The following is a 14,626-nucleotide window of genomic DNA, read 5'->3' as shown; positions in this document are numbered from 1 at the left end:
TACTGTAGGAGCACCAAATTACAGTTTTTTCTCAAAATAGATAGGAGGTTGAATGGAGCACACAGAGATGTCTGGGTATTTTTGGAGTCTGAGAACATTTAGTACCCTCAATACCGAGTCTTCTATTAAAGCTCCAGCAGGCAGGTAAATGGGAGGTGACCTGGAGAAGGCACTTCCAAGCCTCATGGCACAATCACCAAGGAGACAGAGTATCAATAGGCAGGCAAATCGTTTAGTCTATTTTGGTTTTGGGTGAGAGATTCAAAGCATTTTTTAAATGTTAGTGTGTGGGATTTAATATGGCTTGATAGTAAACTAATGGGTAAGCAGAGTTTTTTCTTTTTTTAAACAAAATTTATAAAGTTAATGGCTTTGGGTGCCTCTATATGAAGGGCTGCTTTTTAACAAGCCACAAACCACATATGTGAGCTACCATTTAGGTCCTCAGCAGAAACACCTACACAGGGGCACGTATATGTGTGCATACCCCCACTTAGATACTACCTACATGCACCAATGTGTTAGCAGTAAGGCTTGGAAACAGGGTTTCCTGTGATTTTTTTTTTTTTTTTTTACCTTGAGCATTTAGTGTGTGTGACACTCCAAGTCCTAACAAGAGATGCATTCTGTTTATTTTCTTAAATGGATGCTAATAAAATCCATTTACCTCTCTCCTCCTTCCTTCATCCCTGCAAATTATATTAAAGGTTTATATATGTATATGACTTATTTCATCAAAATTAATTTCAAATTAGGTATTAAACGCCATTCCTTAATGCCTTCCAATGTCACAGAATCATGATAGGAGGGATCTATCTAATGGAAAAATAACTGTAAGGGCCAGTAAAAGGAAACAATTTGGTAAAATCCTTATCACAGTGCCTGGCATACATTAACTGCTCAATAAATTGTAGCTACTACCATCATCACCTCCAGCCATATCTCTGGATTGATTGTTACATTTATTCTGGACTAAGCTTTAATTGAAAAAGAACTTTGGAAGAAGTATCTTTTATCAGAGATTTACTACGAAAAGCAGTGTCAATGGCCAGAGGGCCATTACTGATTAATGCTGTTTCCTAGGCCTTCAGTTAAATTCAAAGCTAACAAATATATTCACAGTGCAACAGCCACATCATCATACCTTGTATAATTTCACTTGGAAGGCCATATCATTTTAGTTCCATTTTCAAATAACTTTCATATCAAATAATCAAAACTTGAGATTTGGGCTAAATAAAAATAGACTCCACTTAATTGAAACCATGAAGTAAATAAACCAGTCTCTCTAAAGAACTGAAAATTCCATTATTTAAAATTAAGCCTGTAAAAAGCCTTTATGTAAAAGAAAAGCCTGGCTGTTCCTGGATCCATTCTGTCACCATTCCTCTTTTTCTTCCTTTTTTAAAACCATTCTTCCTTTTTTTCCATTTTGAGAGATAGTTATGATTCTGTTATTGACGTGCATGGGATTTTGGTCATCTGAACAAAAATTTATTGCAGATAAAGGTAATGCTTCCTTTCTGGAAATTTTTTTTTTTTTAGTGAGATGAGGAGAAAGGATCGTGGAAAGAGGGGAAGGGGAAAGGGAACCAATGAAAGAATGAAAAACAAATAACTTGCCTCTGGACTCCACATGGAGGAGCTGTCAGTGGCATAGGAATCTTCAAATCCCCGGCTATTAAAAGCTGTCTCCATCTCCAAGCTGCCCTCTGTGGATTGGCGCCTGAGGCTTTGGACCACATTGGACTCTTGGTGAGATGTGCCATGGTGTTTGGTATCCCCCCTCTCACATGGGGACTGTGAGTGAGCAGGGATGTGGTCATCTTCACCATAGGAGAGATTCTCAGAATAACGCCGTTGGCTGGCTCCATCCAAATCTAAATTTGCAATAAGAAAACTGTTTCAAATGCATTATTTTTAATACCTTTTTACCTAGAGAAATTGAGTAATTGCAGTCACAACAATCAAGATTGCGAAAACAGAACCCATACCAATAATACCTGCAGAAACATAATTCCATCCATACAGTGAAGAAACTTGATCCATAAAATGAAAAAGAACATTATCTCATTATGGGGGGTATCAGAAGGTTTAATATTTTTTAAATATGAGTGTAGAGAATGTATATTTATGTCAAAAGGATAAAATGGACACAGCATTTTGCTGGAGCTAATGACCACAAGACTTCTGCAATGGATCTAGAAAGCAAAAAGAGTCGTCTAATATGAAGATCATATGGTCTCCCAACCTTACCATGCTTCCTTTTCTCTGCAGTGTTTACTATATTCCCCTCTGCTCAAAAAGCTTTGGTGACCCTACCGAGTAAAAAGTTCTCTCCTTGATTCATGGTCTTGGATTGATATGATCTGAGTTTAAATTCTGTCTCTGCCATAAGAATTTGAACAATATTCAAATTCTCTGAATCTTTGCTTCTTTATCTAAAAAATGATAAAAGCCATCAGAAGATCACTGTGGACACATGAAATAATATTCACCTGGCAGCCAGCAGGCCTTCCATAAATATTAGCCTTGCTTACATGCCTGGCCCGAACTGGCCTCATCCAGCCCATCCAACCCCATTTTCCACTGCTTCCCAAGTGACCATGCCTCATTCCTCTGGTCTCACCCGTTTATGAAAATGCTAGCTGTGTATTTCTGCTCACAGTGCCCCTCAAACCCTCCCTGTGTCTGTCCTCTCTCCCCATACAAAGCGCCAACAACTCCTGAGCCTTCCCTGCCTCCTTCAGTCTCCACACTTTTCTCTCTCAGCACTCCTCACCTCAATTCTTCCCCTTTTGTCTTCCTACATGTCAAGGTTGTCCTCAGATGGTCAGGAAAAGCTGGCAGGATCTTCTTAAGAAATAGCTGCCCCCACTATTTGCCTCCCACGCCCAAAGAGAAATTGAAGATCTCTTATCTCTTTGGCCTCTTTTCTCCTCCAGCAGACCCCATCCCAGGATGAAAGAAAATTAGAGATTTAGACAGGACAAGGGAGTGGGTTGGCAAAGTCTATGTCATAAAGCTCTTACATATACATCGTATGGTAGCAATTGTGTTCCCTCGTAAGCCTGATACCTCAGCTATTAATAGAATGTAAGCTCCTGGATGGTACTAAGCCACATACATCTACTGCATAGTCTTTATCTGCCAGCGGGTTATCACTAACCCTTCAGAGAACTTAAAAGTCTAGGTAGGTAATAAACATTGAAAGCAGCCAGGTATGCGGCAATATGAGTGTTGGTGACAGGGATTCACCAGAGTATATAACCCATGTATAGTAAGCATTCAAACTTCAAAAACATGTTATCAACCAGACCATATAAAAACATCTTCAGGCAGATCCTCGGGGCAGAACTTCAGACTCCTGATTTGGGGTTTTGTAAAATCACAGCAGGCCATTGAGAAAGTTCCCTATCTTCTTTGTTATCCTAAATTATTCAGTTCAGACCCCTTAGACACACTTTTATAGGACATCACAACATTTTTACATCCAGACTTTTGGTTATTCGGCAAACATACTAAAAACAGGCCACACAAAATGACAGAACAAGGAAAACTCCACATGCAAAAACCTACAACATAAAGCAGGATTGTCTTCTAAGTCTCTAATTAGCACACCCATTCCTCACATATACGAACAGTAAAATGTCCTATTAAACAGTGGGTCATCCATCAACATGTGTAGAACCCAGCAGGATTTCAGCACAAAATTTTACTTTACCAAGAAATTACCCCCATAAAATTGTCTCATGACTTTAACTCCTACGGTGATAATACCAAGATCAGTAATAAGAGAATTTTCAAAAGCTACATTAAGCCTTGAAAAGCTATTCATAACTGAAAAACATAAGAATGATATTAACGTAACAAACCATTTTCCATGACAGACAAGCAAGGAATGAATTAGCAAAGCAAATCTGGGGTACAAGTCAAGTCGCGAGGAGGAGGAAAAGGAAAGGTGATTCACCTTTCCATAAAGCAGTCTTCCCGTGCCTTTAAATTAAAGAAGATCATGTCACCTTCAACACACGCACAAAAGTAATTGCCTGTTGTCAGAGAAATGTATCCTGGCTTCTCAGAAATTATAGGCCATAACTATGTCACGTCAACCAAATTTATTTTAACAGAGAAATTCTTCCACTTGCTTAGTCCATACCCCACTTTGATAGAATAAAACTCCATTATTCAAATACATTTTTCATACTCCCAAACCTCTTTCCCTGATCGCCACCCAAATACAAAGACTTCTGCTTACCATCTGTGACGGCAAGTTTTATGTGTCAACTTGGTTAGACTCTAGGCGCCAATTATTCAATCAAACACTAAATCTAGGTATTGCTGTGAAGGTATTTTATAGATGTGATTAATCAGTTGACTTTAAGCAAAGGAGATTATCCTACATAAGCAGTCAGCTGAAAGACCTTAAGAGAACTGAGGTTCCCCTGGAGAAGACATTTAACCTAAGAACTACAGCTTCAGCTCATGCCTAGAGTTTCCCCCTACCTTTCTGCAACCTGTTCTGCAAATATGGGGGCTGTGTATTTCTGTTACCTAGCCAGCCACCACCTTCATATAAACCAGTTCTTTGCAATGAATCTCTTGAGGTACACACACACACACACACACACACACACACACACACACACACCCCTGCATGTGCATGTGTTTGTATGTACATGTACATTCTGTACGTATATGTATGCATATAATCCTGCTGGTTCTAGTTCTCCAATTGAACCATGATGGATATACCATCTCAAACAAAACTAAGTACACATTCTGGAGACAATTGATCTGGTTTTGAGGACACCAGGGTAATAATATCTAGCTTGTAGGAAACATCCTCAGAATAACTATTCCATAAGCAAAAATAAGGTTACTGCTAGGAAAAAAAAAAAAAAAAAGCCCCAGGAAATGGACTAATATTCTGCAACTAACCTTTCATGCCTAAAGACCTTGCATACAGGCCTCCAATCCAGACCACTTAGACCAAAAACCCTCTTTAACACTATCAGGAATCCAGTGACAGTGTGCAATAACATTAAATCAGATACACAGGACAAAAGAGAACTTGCCTGGAATATGGTTCCAAATAGCCTCACCACAGAATCTAGAATGAAGGATTTCACTTAAGATGAAATATGAGACAACCTACCAATAGCTCATTCATGTTTCAGATTTTACTTGGATTTGGCCCTTTAATTTCACTGTCCAACACTTTTGAATGCATTTTTAAAGTGGAAGAACTGTTTCTACAACTACATTTGGTCTTACAAAACAAGTTTTACAGTGGAATAAAACAGCTAAATAGAGAACAGGCATACCAAAAAATTCCTCTCTGGGCTGCATGCTTAATCTTTTCATGATTCTTTACCACTGAAAAACATCCACTGATATAAAGATGAACAAAAAAAAAAAGCAAGCAATAAAAAATATGTTAACATTTCCATGGCATCTGGTAACCTAAAATTTGGCATGTGGCTCTTTCTATGAAAATCCTGCTGATTTTCTTCAAAATCTACAGGTACTTCATTCAATGTAGTAGATTTTTTTTCCTCTTTAACCTTTTCTATCACCATCTGTCTAAAATTCAGAATTACCAGTTAGGACAAGAGATAATTTGTTGCTCATTCCAGGAAGGATAAGGGTTAGAATGGTTGTCAGAACTCTCAGAATATCAGCCATTTGTGTAAATCAGAAGCCAGACACTTGGGCTTTGGGGAAATGGGGCCATTAGCTTTAGGATTAAACAAGCTGTTCTCAGGGAATCAACTGCTATTAACTTTCATTAGCTAACATTTGCCCTCTCAATGGAGAGAAAGGAATGCTGTGATGTAACATCAGAGAAAGAGAAAAGTCAAGAGAGGGGGTGGGGAAACGACAGTGTCTGCGGCCACTGATGTTGTGGTTCGGTTATATAAGGCCTTTATTTATTAATTTACCTTGAGCTAAAAAGAATGGCAATAAAATACATTATGTTGGTTTATGCCAATAAGTCAGACCACATGACAGATAACAAGTTATTCCTGCTGAAAATTAGGGGTCTTTTTGTTAATTCTAGCTCTTTAATTCTTTATTCTGTCTGCATGTCCTGTGCTCATCCTCAAATCAAAATGTCTCCTTTTTTATCTTCTCTCAATTTCTGCACCCTCCTTTTTGTCTGTCTGGGTTTGAAAACATGGAACATCTACAGCTATGCCCTCATTTGACTGACCACCTTCCCAAAAGGAAAGAAGGAAAGGTTAGAGAGCTCAGGTAAGTGAGATCAGGTCATGAAGGTGGGTGGCAGAGCATTTTCTCTTGCTTTTTTACCAAATACACGTCACAGACCCTTCCCTGTTACGATGGCTGTGTCTATTCAGGGCTCTGGGCATAAAGGAGTCAGACAGATACTTTGACCTTTGCTTGGGAAACCACAAAGAACTAGTGTATTGTTCTGTTTGCATCCTCTCTCCAGGTTACTTTGGGTCTATATTAGAGAGGGGAAGAGGACCTATAACAAGGTCTGCCCACCATCCCAAGCTGGCCACCCTACCTTTGAGTATCCCCTCCCCTTTGTGAAATGTAAATTTAGGAAGATAATGCTGGAGAATGACATAAGACTTTGTGCTTACCCAGTAATTTTCATGCAGGTGGGGTGTGTAAGAAACTACAGGGACTGAGGGTAAGGATAAAGGGGCATGTGCTGTTTGAAAAAGGTTATTTAATATTATTACACTACTTTTTTTTATTTGAAAGATAAAAATACCCATTGCTTTCATAATGCAAACTAATTAGAAGAAAGGCTTCGAAATATCTTCTGGAGTTATATAGATATATGGAAAACTTATTTTATGATTCTAAATGGGAGAAATGGCACAGACTCTCAACGTCAGTGGACAGGTACATGAAATTTTTGTGTTTATCAAAAGGGAACAAGATTTGCTAAGCTCAATAAATACTATTCTAAATTTAGGAAGAAGTGGCCGATAAGAAAGAAAGGGGTCCCACAACCTAGTATCGAGACCCACGCAGTTCTGATCCATTCCTTCTCTCAACCCTCCTGCATGGCAGTCCCCTTGGGAGGTTTAAAGCAGCCCCTTTGCTCCATGTGCTGCATCCTGTCTCATTTTCTTTTCCTTTCCGGACTCTCAGATGCAGAGTGCGGAGGCTGAATAACTCGGATGTGCTCTTACCATTGGCCATCCCTGGTCTAAAGAAAGGGTGTCAGGCAAAGAATACCTTCGCAGGCAGATACTTCTGTGCCATCTTCTCCGTGTGTCAACAACAAACGGCTGAATTTTGGTTTCTGCTCCAATCCTGTCTGCTTTCCTTTCTCAGATGTCACTGAACGGAAACTCTGGGACCGGGACACGGAAATCTCAAATTGTTTGATCACCTCCTCGTCACTGTCGGAAGATGTGGACAGCTCTTCGTCATCCCCAAAGCTGTTGACTGGGAGTAAACAAGAGCCATGAGTCTCCTGTGTGGCCTATGTGCTCGAATACAGAGATAGACTCTCCGGGAAAACAGAAGAGAAGAACATGGACAATAAGCTTGAACAAAGGCACGCTCAAACTGGATAGAAAACAATGTAAAGCACTTCTGCAACACAAATTTGAATCCAAAGAAAAGAATGCTCCTGAAGGCAATCAGAAATACGGTATAAAGCTAGAACCCAACAGAAATCATTGGGACACCCATAGTCATCATAATGAACTCTCATGTTGAGCCAGGCAGCCCTGCTAATTTGTTATGTTGCTTAAATGTATTCATAACTGGAAACAGAATGTATATCAGCACATTTGCCTTATATGCAGTTCTAGTCAACGACCATGGGATGTATGCTCTTTATCTCATTTATTAAAACACACATAGCCAATCCCTACTTCGGAGAAGGAGTATCTACAACACGATTTTCCAAAAGCTTTCCAGTTTTGAGGAGAGTCCACCCGGCGCAGTGGCTCATGCCTGTAATCCCAGCACGTTGGGAGGCCAAAGTGGGCAGATCACTTGAGGTCAGGGGTTCGAGATCAGCCTGCCCAACATGGTGAAACCCTGTCTCTACAAAAAAAATACAAAAATTAGCCAAGTGTGGTGTCAGGTGCCTGTAATCCTGGCTACTCGGGAGGCTGAGGCAGGAGAATCACTTCAACCCAGGAAGCGGAGGTTGCAGTGAGCTGAGATTGTGCCACTGAACTCCAGTCTCGGAGACAGAGTGAGACTCCGTCTCAAAAAAAAAAAAAGAAAAGAAAAGAGACTCATTGTGTGTGTGTGTTTTAACCCATTGAGAAATTTTCTGAATCTTTCTCAGCATCAACAATCCAACCTTTGAATTATTGATTTTTAAAAATAAGTTGTATATATTTGAGGTTTACAACATGAGGGTATGGGATACATACAGATAGTAAAATGGTTCCTATAGTGAAGCAAATTAACATATCTATCACCTCGCATAGTTACTTTTTTGTGTAACAAGAGCAGCTGAAATCTACTTATTCAACAAAAGTCCCTAATGACATACAGTTTCATTCACTATAATCCACATCTTGTAGGTTAGATCTGTAGACTTGTTCATCCTGCATATCCATTTTGTATACTTTGACATGCATCCCTATTCCTGCCCCCTGCCCCTTGGTAACTGTTTTATTCTGTTTCTGTATATTTGAACTTTTTTTTTTTAGATTCCACATATAAGTGAAATGACGCACTATGTCTCTTTCTGTGTCTGGTTTACTTCATTTAGCATAATGTCCTCCAGTTCCATCCATGTTAGGGCAAACGACAGATCTTGTTTTTTAAATTGTTTTTTCATTGTCAATATAAAAATCTCCTTCCTTTCTAAGGCATATTTATGTACCACAATTTCTTCATCCATTCGCCCATTGACGGACACTCAGGTTGTTTCCTTATCTTCGCTACTGTGAATAATGCTGCAGTGAGCATGGGAGTGCAGATATCTTTACGAGGTAGTGATTTCAGCTCCTGAGGTATATACCCAGAAGACGGACTTCTCGATCATATAGCATATTGTTAATTTTTTTTCTTTTTTCTTTTCTTTGAGACAGAGTCCCACCCTGTCACCCAGGATGGAGTGCAGTGGCGCGATCTCAGCTCACTGCAACCTCTGCCTCCTAGGTTCAAGCAATTCTCGTGCCTCAGCCACCACAGTAGCTGAGATTACAGGCATGCACCACCATACCCAGGTTTTTTTGTTTGTTTGTTTAAGTAGAGACAGGGTTTCACCATGTTGGCCAGGGCCTCCCAAAGTGTTGGGATGACAGGCGTGAGCCACCATGCCCAGCCTATTGTTAATTTATTTAGGAACCTCTATAGTGTTTTCCATAACAACTGCAACCATGTACATTCCCATCAACAGTGTGCTAGAGTTCCCTTTTCTCCATACCCTCACCAACACACGTTGTCTTTTATCTTTTTGATAACAGCCCTCCTAATGAAATACCCTTTGAATTATTCATACACTTTTCCCACACCTTGATATACCAGCACACGGGCCCTCTTTCAGTTTCTCCAACAGGCCGAGATTGTTCTTGCTGTTGAGCTCTTTGACTTTGTTGTTCCTTCTGCCTCCCCCAGGTGTTTACATGTCTGGCTCCTTCACATCGCAGGTCTCAGCTTGACTGGCACTTCATCCTACAGTCCTCCCTGAACATCCTCCCTTAAGTAGTTGTCTTCATAGCACTAAGCTTTAGTTCTCTGTTCTCCCCTATAACTTCCATGAAAATAAGAATATTTCCTATTTTGTTAACTGATGTCTCTCAATATGTAAAACAATGCCTGCTGCATAGTAAGTAGTTCATAAACACTTGTTAAATATTGAATGACTTGGTGAATACCCAGAGTTCTCCTAAGCCTGAGTGTATATCCATGCACTCACACATACACACACACACACACACGGTTCTCCGTGCTTAGAATACTCTTCTCCAGCCCCTATATACACTAGTCAGGAATCTAACTCATCACTGAGGTCTCAGCTTAGACATCACTTCTTCCAGAAAGTCCTTCCCTGACCTCTTACATCAGGTTAAGACCTCCCTGCATGTGCTGTAAAACAATTTTCTGTTCTCTCTTGTCAGTGCTCCCTCCCATGCCATGGCAGCATTACCTATCTAACTGCAAATTGCCCCACCTAACCTGCATATATACCATGAGGGTAAGGAGCACATCAGACTGCCCACCTTTGCATCCAGGCCCTATCTCCAAGCCAGGCACACAGCAGACTACTCTGTAAATATTTGCTGAATGTGAATTGGAAACCACAAATAATGGGGAATAATTTTTAATCATTTTATATCCCAAAGTCACATAGTGATTCCAGAGAAGAACATGGTTGTTCATTCACAGATGGGTCCTGAAGATCACTTCTGAATCAGAAGCCAGGAAGGAATAAAAAGCCATATTTCAAGTGAGAGAAAATACTTTTAAACACCAGCCTGGTCAAAACATGTATTCTCTGGCTTGTCTGAGAGCTGACATTCCTGGGGTTCTCTGGAAGACTAGCAATAATAACACACTTACTGAGTGCTCATTATGCGTCAGGCACTGTCATAAGTGCCTTACACATAAAACCTTTATGATTATTTCCATTTTTCCAAGTAAGAAAATTGAGGCAGAGAGAAGTACACAGCTGGCAGAAGATCACACTGCCAATTAAGAGCAGAACCAAGATCTGATTTAAAGCAGCCAGTCTCTAGCACCCACATTTCTAATCAGAGTGCTGGAGAATCAGAGAGAGGCGGTGGAAAGAACTCTCACTCTGTGTACTCACGTTAACTAGTGGAGCTCCTGTGGCCAAGTCTCTTAACCTCTCTTATGCCTTGTTTTTGGATCATGTTAAAGGTCTGGATCATCTCCCAGGTCTTTTCTAGCTCTAAAATTCTCCAGCTCCAAACTTCCCCGACACGCATCAACATTTGATTTGTTTTTTACTGATCTTCTCTTTCATGGAGCAGCTTCTCCAGGAACGTAAGAGTACATCTTTGTCATCTCACTTACTCTACTGGCTGCATCTAACACCATAGCAGGACCTGAAAACCTAAGTGTCAGAAGAGACTAGATTTCTCAGCATTACTCCAATAAGCTATGCAAATACCATCCCATCAGAAAACCACCATAATGACCAGTCTCTTCATGCCTCCATGTGCTGGGCATAGCACTCTAGGATGGGATGGACCATTGCAAATAGGCGAGATCCAGGGACAACAGGAACAAAATCAAACTACTTCCACCTTTAGAGTATAGGACCAGCTAAGCACCTGGGGAGATACATGCATGTGAGGGGTGTCTGGATTAGACAACAATTGGAGTGTTTTCCAACTCTGAGATTCCATTCTAATTTATATTTTTAGGCCAATTTTTAAAATTTAAGTAGTCATAAGTCATCCATTTCAAATGAGTTAGTCAATGCATGGATATCTTTCTATCTATAAAATAATTGCAACTAATTTATTAGCATTTAGTTCTTGATTTTTTTTAGTGAGGCATTGATCATCCACAGAGCAAAAATTCTCCTTGCCTGATATACAATCATACAGTACTTATAACATTTCCCATATACTAAACATATAAACCAGCTACCTTCTTGGGAATTTGCATCTACCCATTCCATGAAGTAGGAATTATATTATGATTATATAGATAGAAACGAAAGGCAGAGAAAAGTTAAGTAACTTGTCATAAGGCAACAAATTTAAGAAATTACCAAAGTTGGGACTTAGGTGTAGCATCTATGTCCCTAACCACTGTGCATATCATCAGATTTCATTGCATTAGGAAGCTAGAGCCCTATCTAGCTTACTCCTCATAGCAAGGTTCAGGGAGCTCTCCTGCTTCCACCCTGACACCTGTCAAGAGTGCTTTCTTTGTGATGGATAAAGGAAGAGCAGAGCAGTGAAAAGGGCAGTAGTAGTGTAGATGTGAGTGCATACAGGCTTATTGCTCCTTGTGGGATTATAAATACATCTGCACGTGCTATTCTAAGCCTCACTCCCCAAGGACCTCAGGGAATTCTCAGTCTAAAGATGAAACCTGCGATCTCTTGCAAAGAGATCTTGCAAAGGCCACTGAGCAGCAATAGAAGTCAATAGTGGCACTGTTACAGTAATAAAAGCAATCCTTTATGCAGCATTTATCACATGCCAGGCATTGTTCTACTACCTGACACACGTTAACTTATTTACCCCTCACAATAACCTAAGGAAGTAGGTACTATTATTATCCCCAGGCTATGAATGAAGAAACTAAGGCACAATGAGGTTAATAACTTGCCACAGTCATAACAGTTTAAAAGCAGTGGGCCAAGATTCAAACCCAAGCTGTCTTGCTCCAAAGTCCATGTTATTAATAGTCCACTATGCTCCCTCTACCATCTGTTTCCCCATGGAAAAAACTTCTTAAATTCTGGACAAAATGGATGCAACTGTGTTTTATCACCAGGAAAATAAAATTACATACATTGGGCTGGAAAAGATTTTCATGAGCATCTATTCCCTCTACTTCACGTAGAAAAACCAAAGCCAAAAAGCTGAAGTGATTTGCCCACCATCACACCAAACCAGGACCAATCTAAAGTCTACCATGTTCCAAGTCAATGGTTTTTCCACAGCATTTTCCAATCTCTCCCCAATGTTTGTTCGTTGGTTTGTTTGTTTTCAAATTTAAAATTTGGCTCTTGTCTATTTGCAAGATCCCAGCTACTTGCCTTTCAATGTATCTATGCTACCAACTAAATAGCTGATGTGGGTTTCATTTAACTTAATCTTTGAAAGTCACAAGGTCTCCTCTAAGTTGTGACACTTATTTCAACAACAAGTTAGCATCTTCTGAAGCATCATATACATACCAAGTTGAAATCCCTTTCTAATTAAGTACCAAGGAAATTAGACAATAGAAATTTTTATTTTATCTTTTTATCTAATTTACCTTCATCCAATTCACTTGCTAATGTGACAGAAAAAAAGTTACACAATTTTCATAAATGTGGATACACCTTGAAGCTGAAAGACTGTTCATTTCACTCAATCACAGAATTCAGACATATCTCAGATATCATCTAAACATCTGCCACCAAAGAGAAGACTGACTCTCCTGCAAGCTTTCTGATACATGTACTCCAGCAGCTTCATCCCTTTATGAACACACAATCAAGGTGCTGCTGTGGGCTTCTTGGGCTGGCAGGCAGTTCATGACTTTCACAGTCAAAGAGGCATCCAAAAATGACCCATCAGTATCAAGTTCCTATTGCAAGGAAGCCAGAGTGTTCGTCTCTAATTTTTAATCATTTTCTTCTAGTTTAAGGAGGGGCAGAGGAAATTCCATCTCTATCTTCCAAACAGACAGGATGGTGGGGTCTTAGTATGACAGAAACAGTCTGTTGGGAGTAGTATCAGCCACTGTTAGAGTGGTTAAGAGCGCAGAATGTGAAGCCACGCTAACAGAGTTTAAAACTGGGATATTACATTTGCAAATCTGGGACCTAAGCAAGTTCCTTTAATCTCTCTAAACTTCAGCGTCCTCATTTCTATATCCTTTACCTCTTAAAATTGTTGAGAAGACTAAATGAGATAAATCACGTAAAGGCACTTAGCATATGTCTGGCATATGATACACTTTTTAAATGTTTAACTGCTATTGTTATTTTCATCATCTTCATCAGCATCCCCCACCATGTCACTGCCCTTTGTGGAAATCCTTTTCTCCAGCTTGGCATTTATATGCAAAGGAAAGCATGTGCCCTCTCCCAGGGTCTGACTTTGAGAACTTACCATTAGGGTTGTTGTAGTGGAAGGGTGGAAAAAACAAGGGCTGGGGCAGGAGGAGATAAAGCTGATAGCGTGGGTTGTACTTCCCACCTTACCTTACAATGCTTTTTCCCAAGCCTGGAGGTGGAGTGCTCAGTAGGAGCTAACAACACTGCCTGGAAGTGGGAAGTGCCCAACACCTGCTCATTTTGTTGCTTCTTTTAAGGAAGCAAAATTACCAACTGGCAATGCAAAGAGAGGATTTCTTGAGCCTGTCTGCTGCTACTTTAGACATGGAGAAAAAAATTATAAATGATCAGAGCAGCGCCAAGCTTATTAATTCCTCCCACATAGGAGCAATGCGGTGGAGGCAAGTATTGCTCACACTGAATAGATAGGAAGTAGAGACAGGTAGGGGTGGGTTGTGCTCAGTGGTGCAGTACCTGAGTGCTACTTTCAACTACAATTTCAGGAAATCCCTTAGATATGAGATTTCTCCAATATCCACAGCAAATGGCTGCCCATGTTGGTTGGATAAGGATAGAAATGAGGATAAGAAAAAGCAGAAGGGAGGTCCAAGATGACAACTGCCCACATTAGTCCCTAGGAAAAACGGCCACATTTCTAAAAGCACAATCTGGCCATTCCTGGACTCAAACAGGTTAGGAAAATAGTTTTATAAATTACCCAGTCTTGATTTTTTTTTGAGACTATTCCCTGAGGAAGTCTGAGGTTCCCCAAAGGAGCTTCAATGCCAGTGTAGACATGGAGGTGTATAAGGGATGCAATACACAGGTTGGGCTCTGTACTCTCTTCGATCAGGGCTATTTTGTTTTAATATGCTTTATATTTTTATAAGATTACGCTGGGGGGAGAAGGAA

General features: G+C 40.1%; 1 protein-coding gene across 2 annotated transcripts in view; it reads right to left on the bottom strand.

The window, feature by feature from the left end:
• SYT16 (synaptotagmin 16) overlaps window positions 1-14,626 on the bottom strand; it is a 107,719-nt gene that overhangs the window by 24,649 nt on the left and 68,444 nt on the right. For both annotated transcript variants that reach the window (XM_025391982.1, XM_025391981.1), the window contains 2 exons: window positions 7,225-7,437; window positions 1,624-1,880 (listed from right to left, as the gene is read on the bottom strand). In XM_025391982.1, the coding sequence (XP_025247767.1) occupies window positions 1,624-1,880; window positions 7,225-7,437 (470 nt within the window). The remainder of the gene's footprint in view (window positions 1-1,623; window positions 1,881-7,224; window positions 7,438-14,626) is intronic.

This window comes from Theropithecus gelada, chromosome 7b, assembly GCF_003255815.1.
Source record: "Theropithecus gelada isolate Dixy chromosome 7b, Tgel_1.0, whole genome shotgun sequence".
Classification (NCBI taxonomy): domain Eukaryota; kingdom Metazoa; phylum Chordata; class Mammalia; order Primates; family Cercopithecidae; genus Theropithecus; species Theropithecus gelada.
The sequence above is the reverse complement of the archived record's forward strand: the minus strand, read 5'-3'. Positions and strand labels throughout refer to the sequence as shown.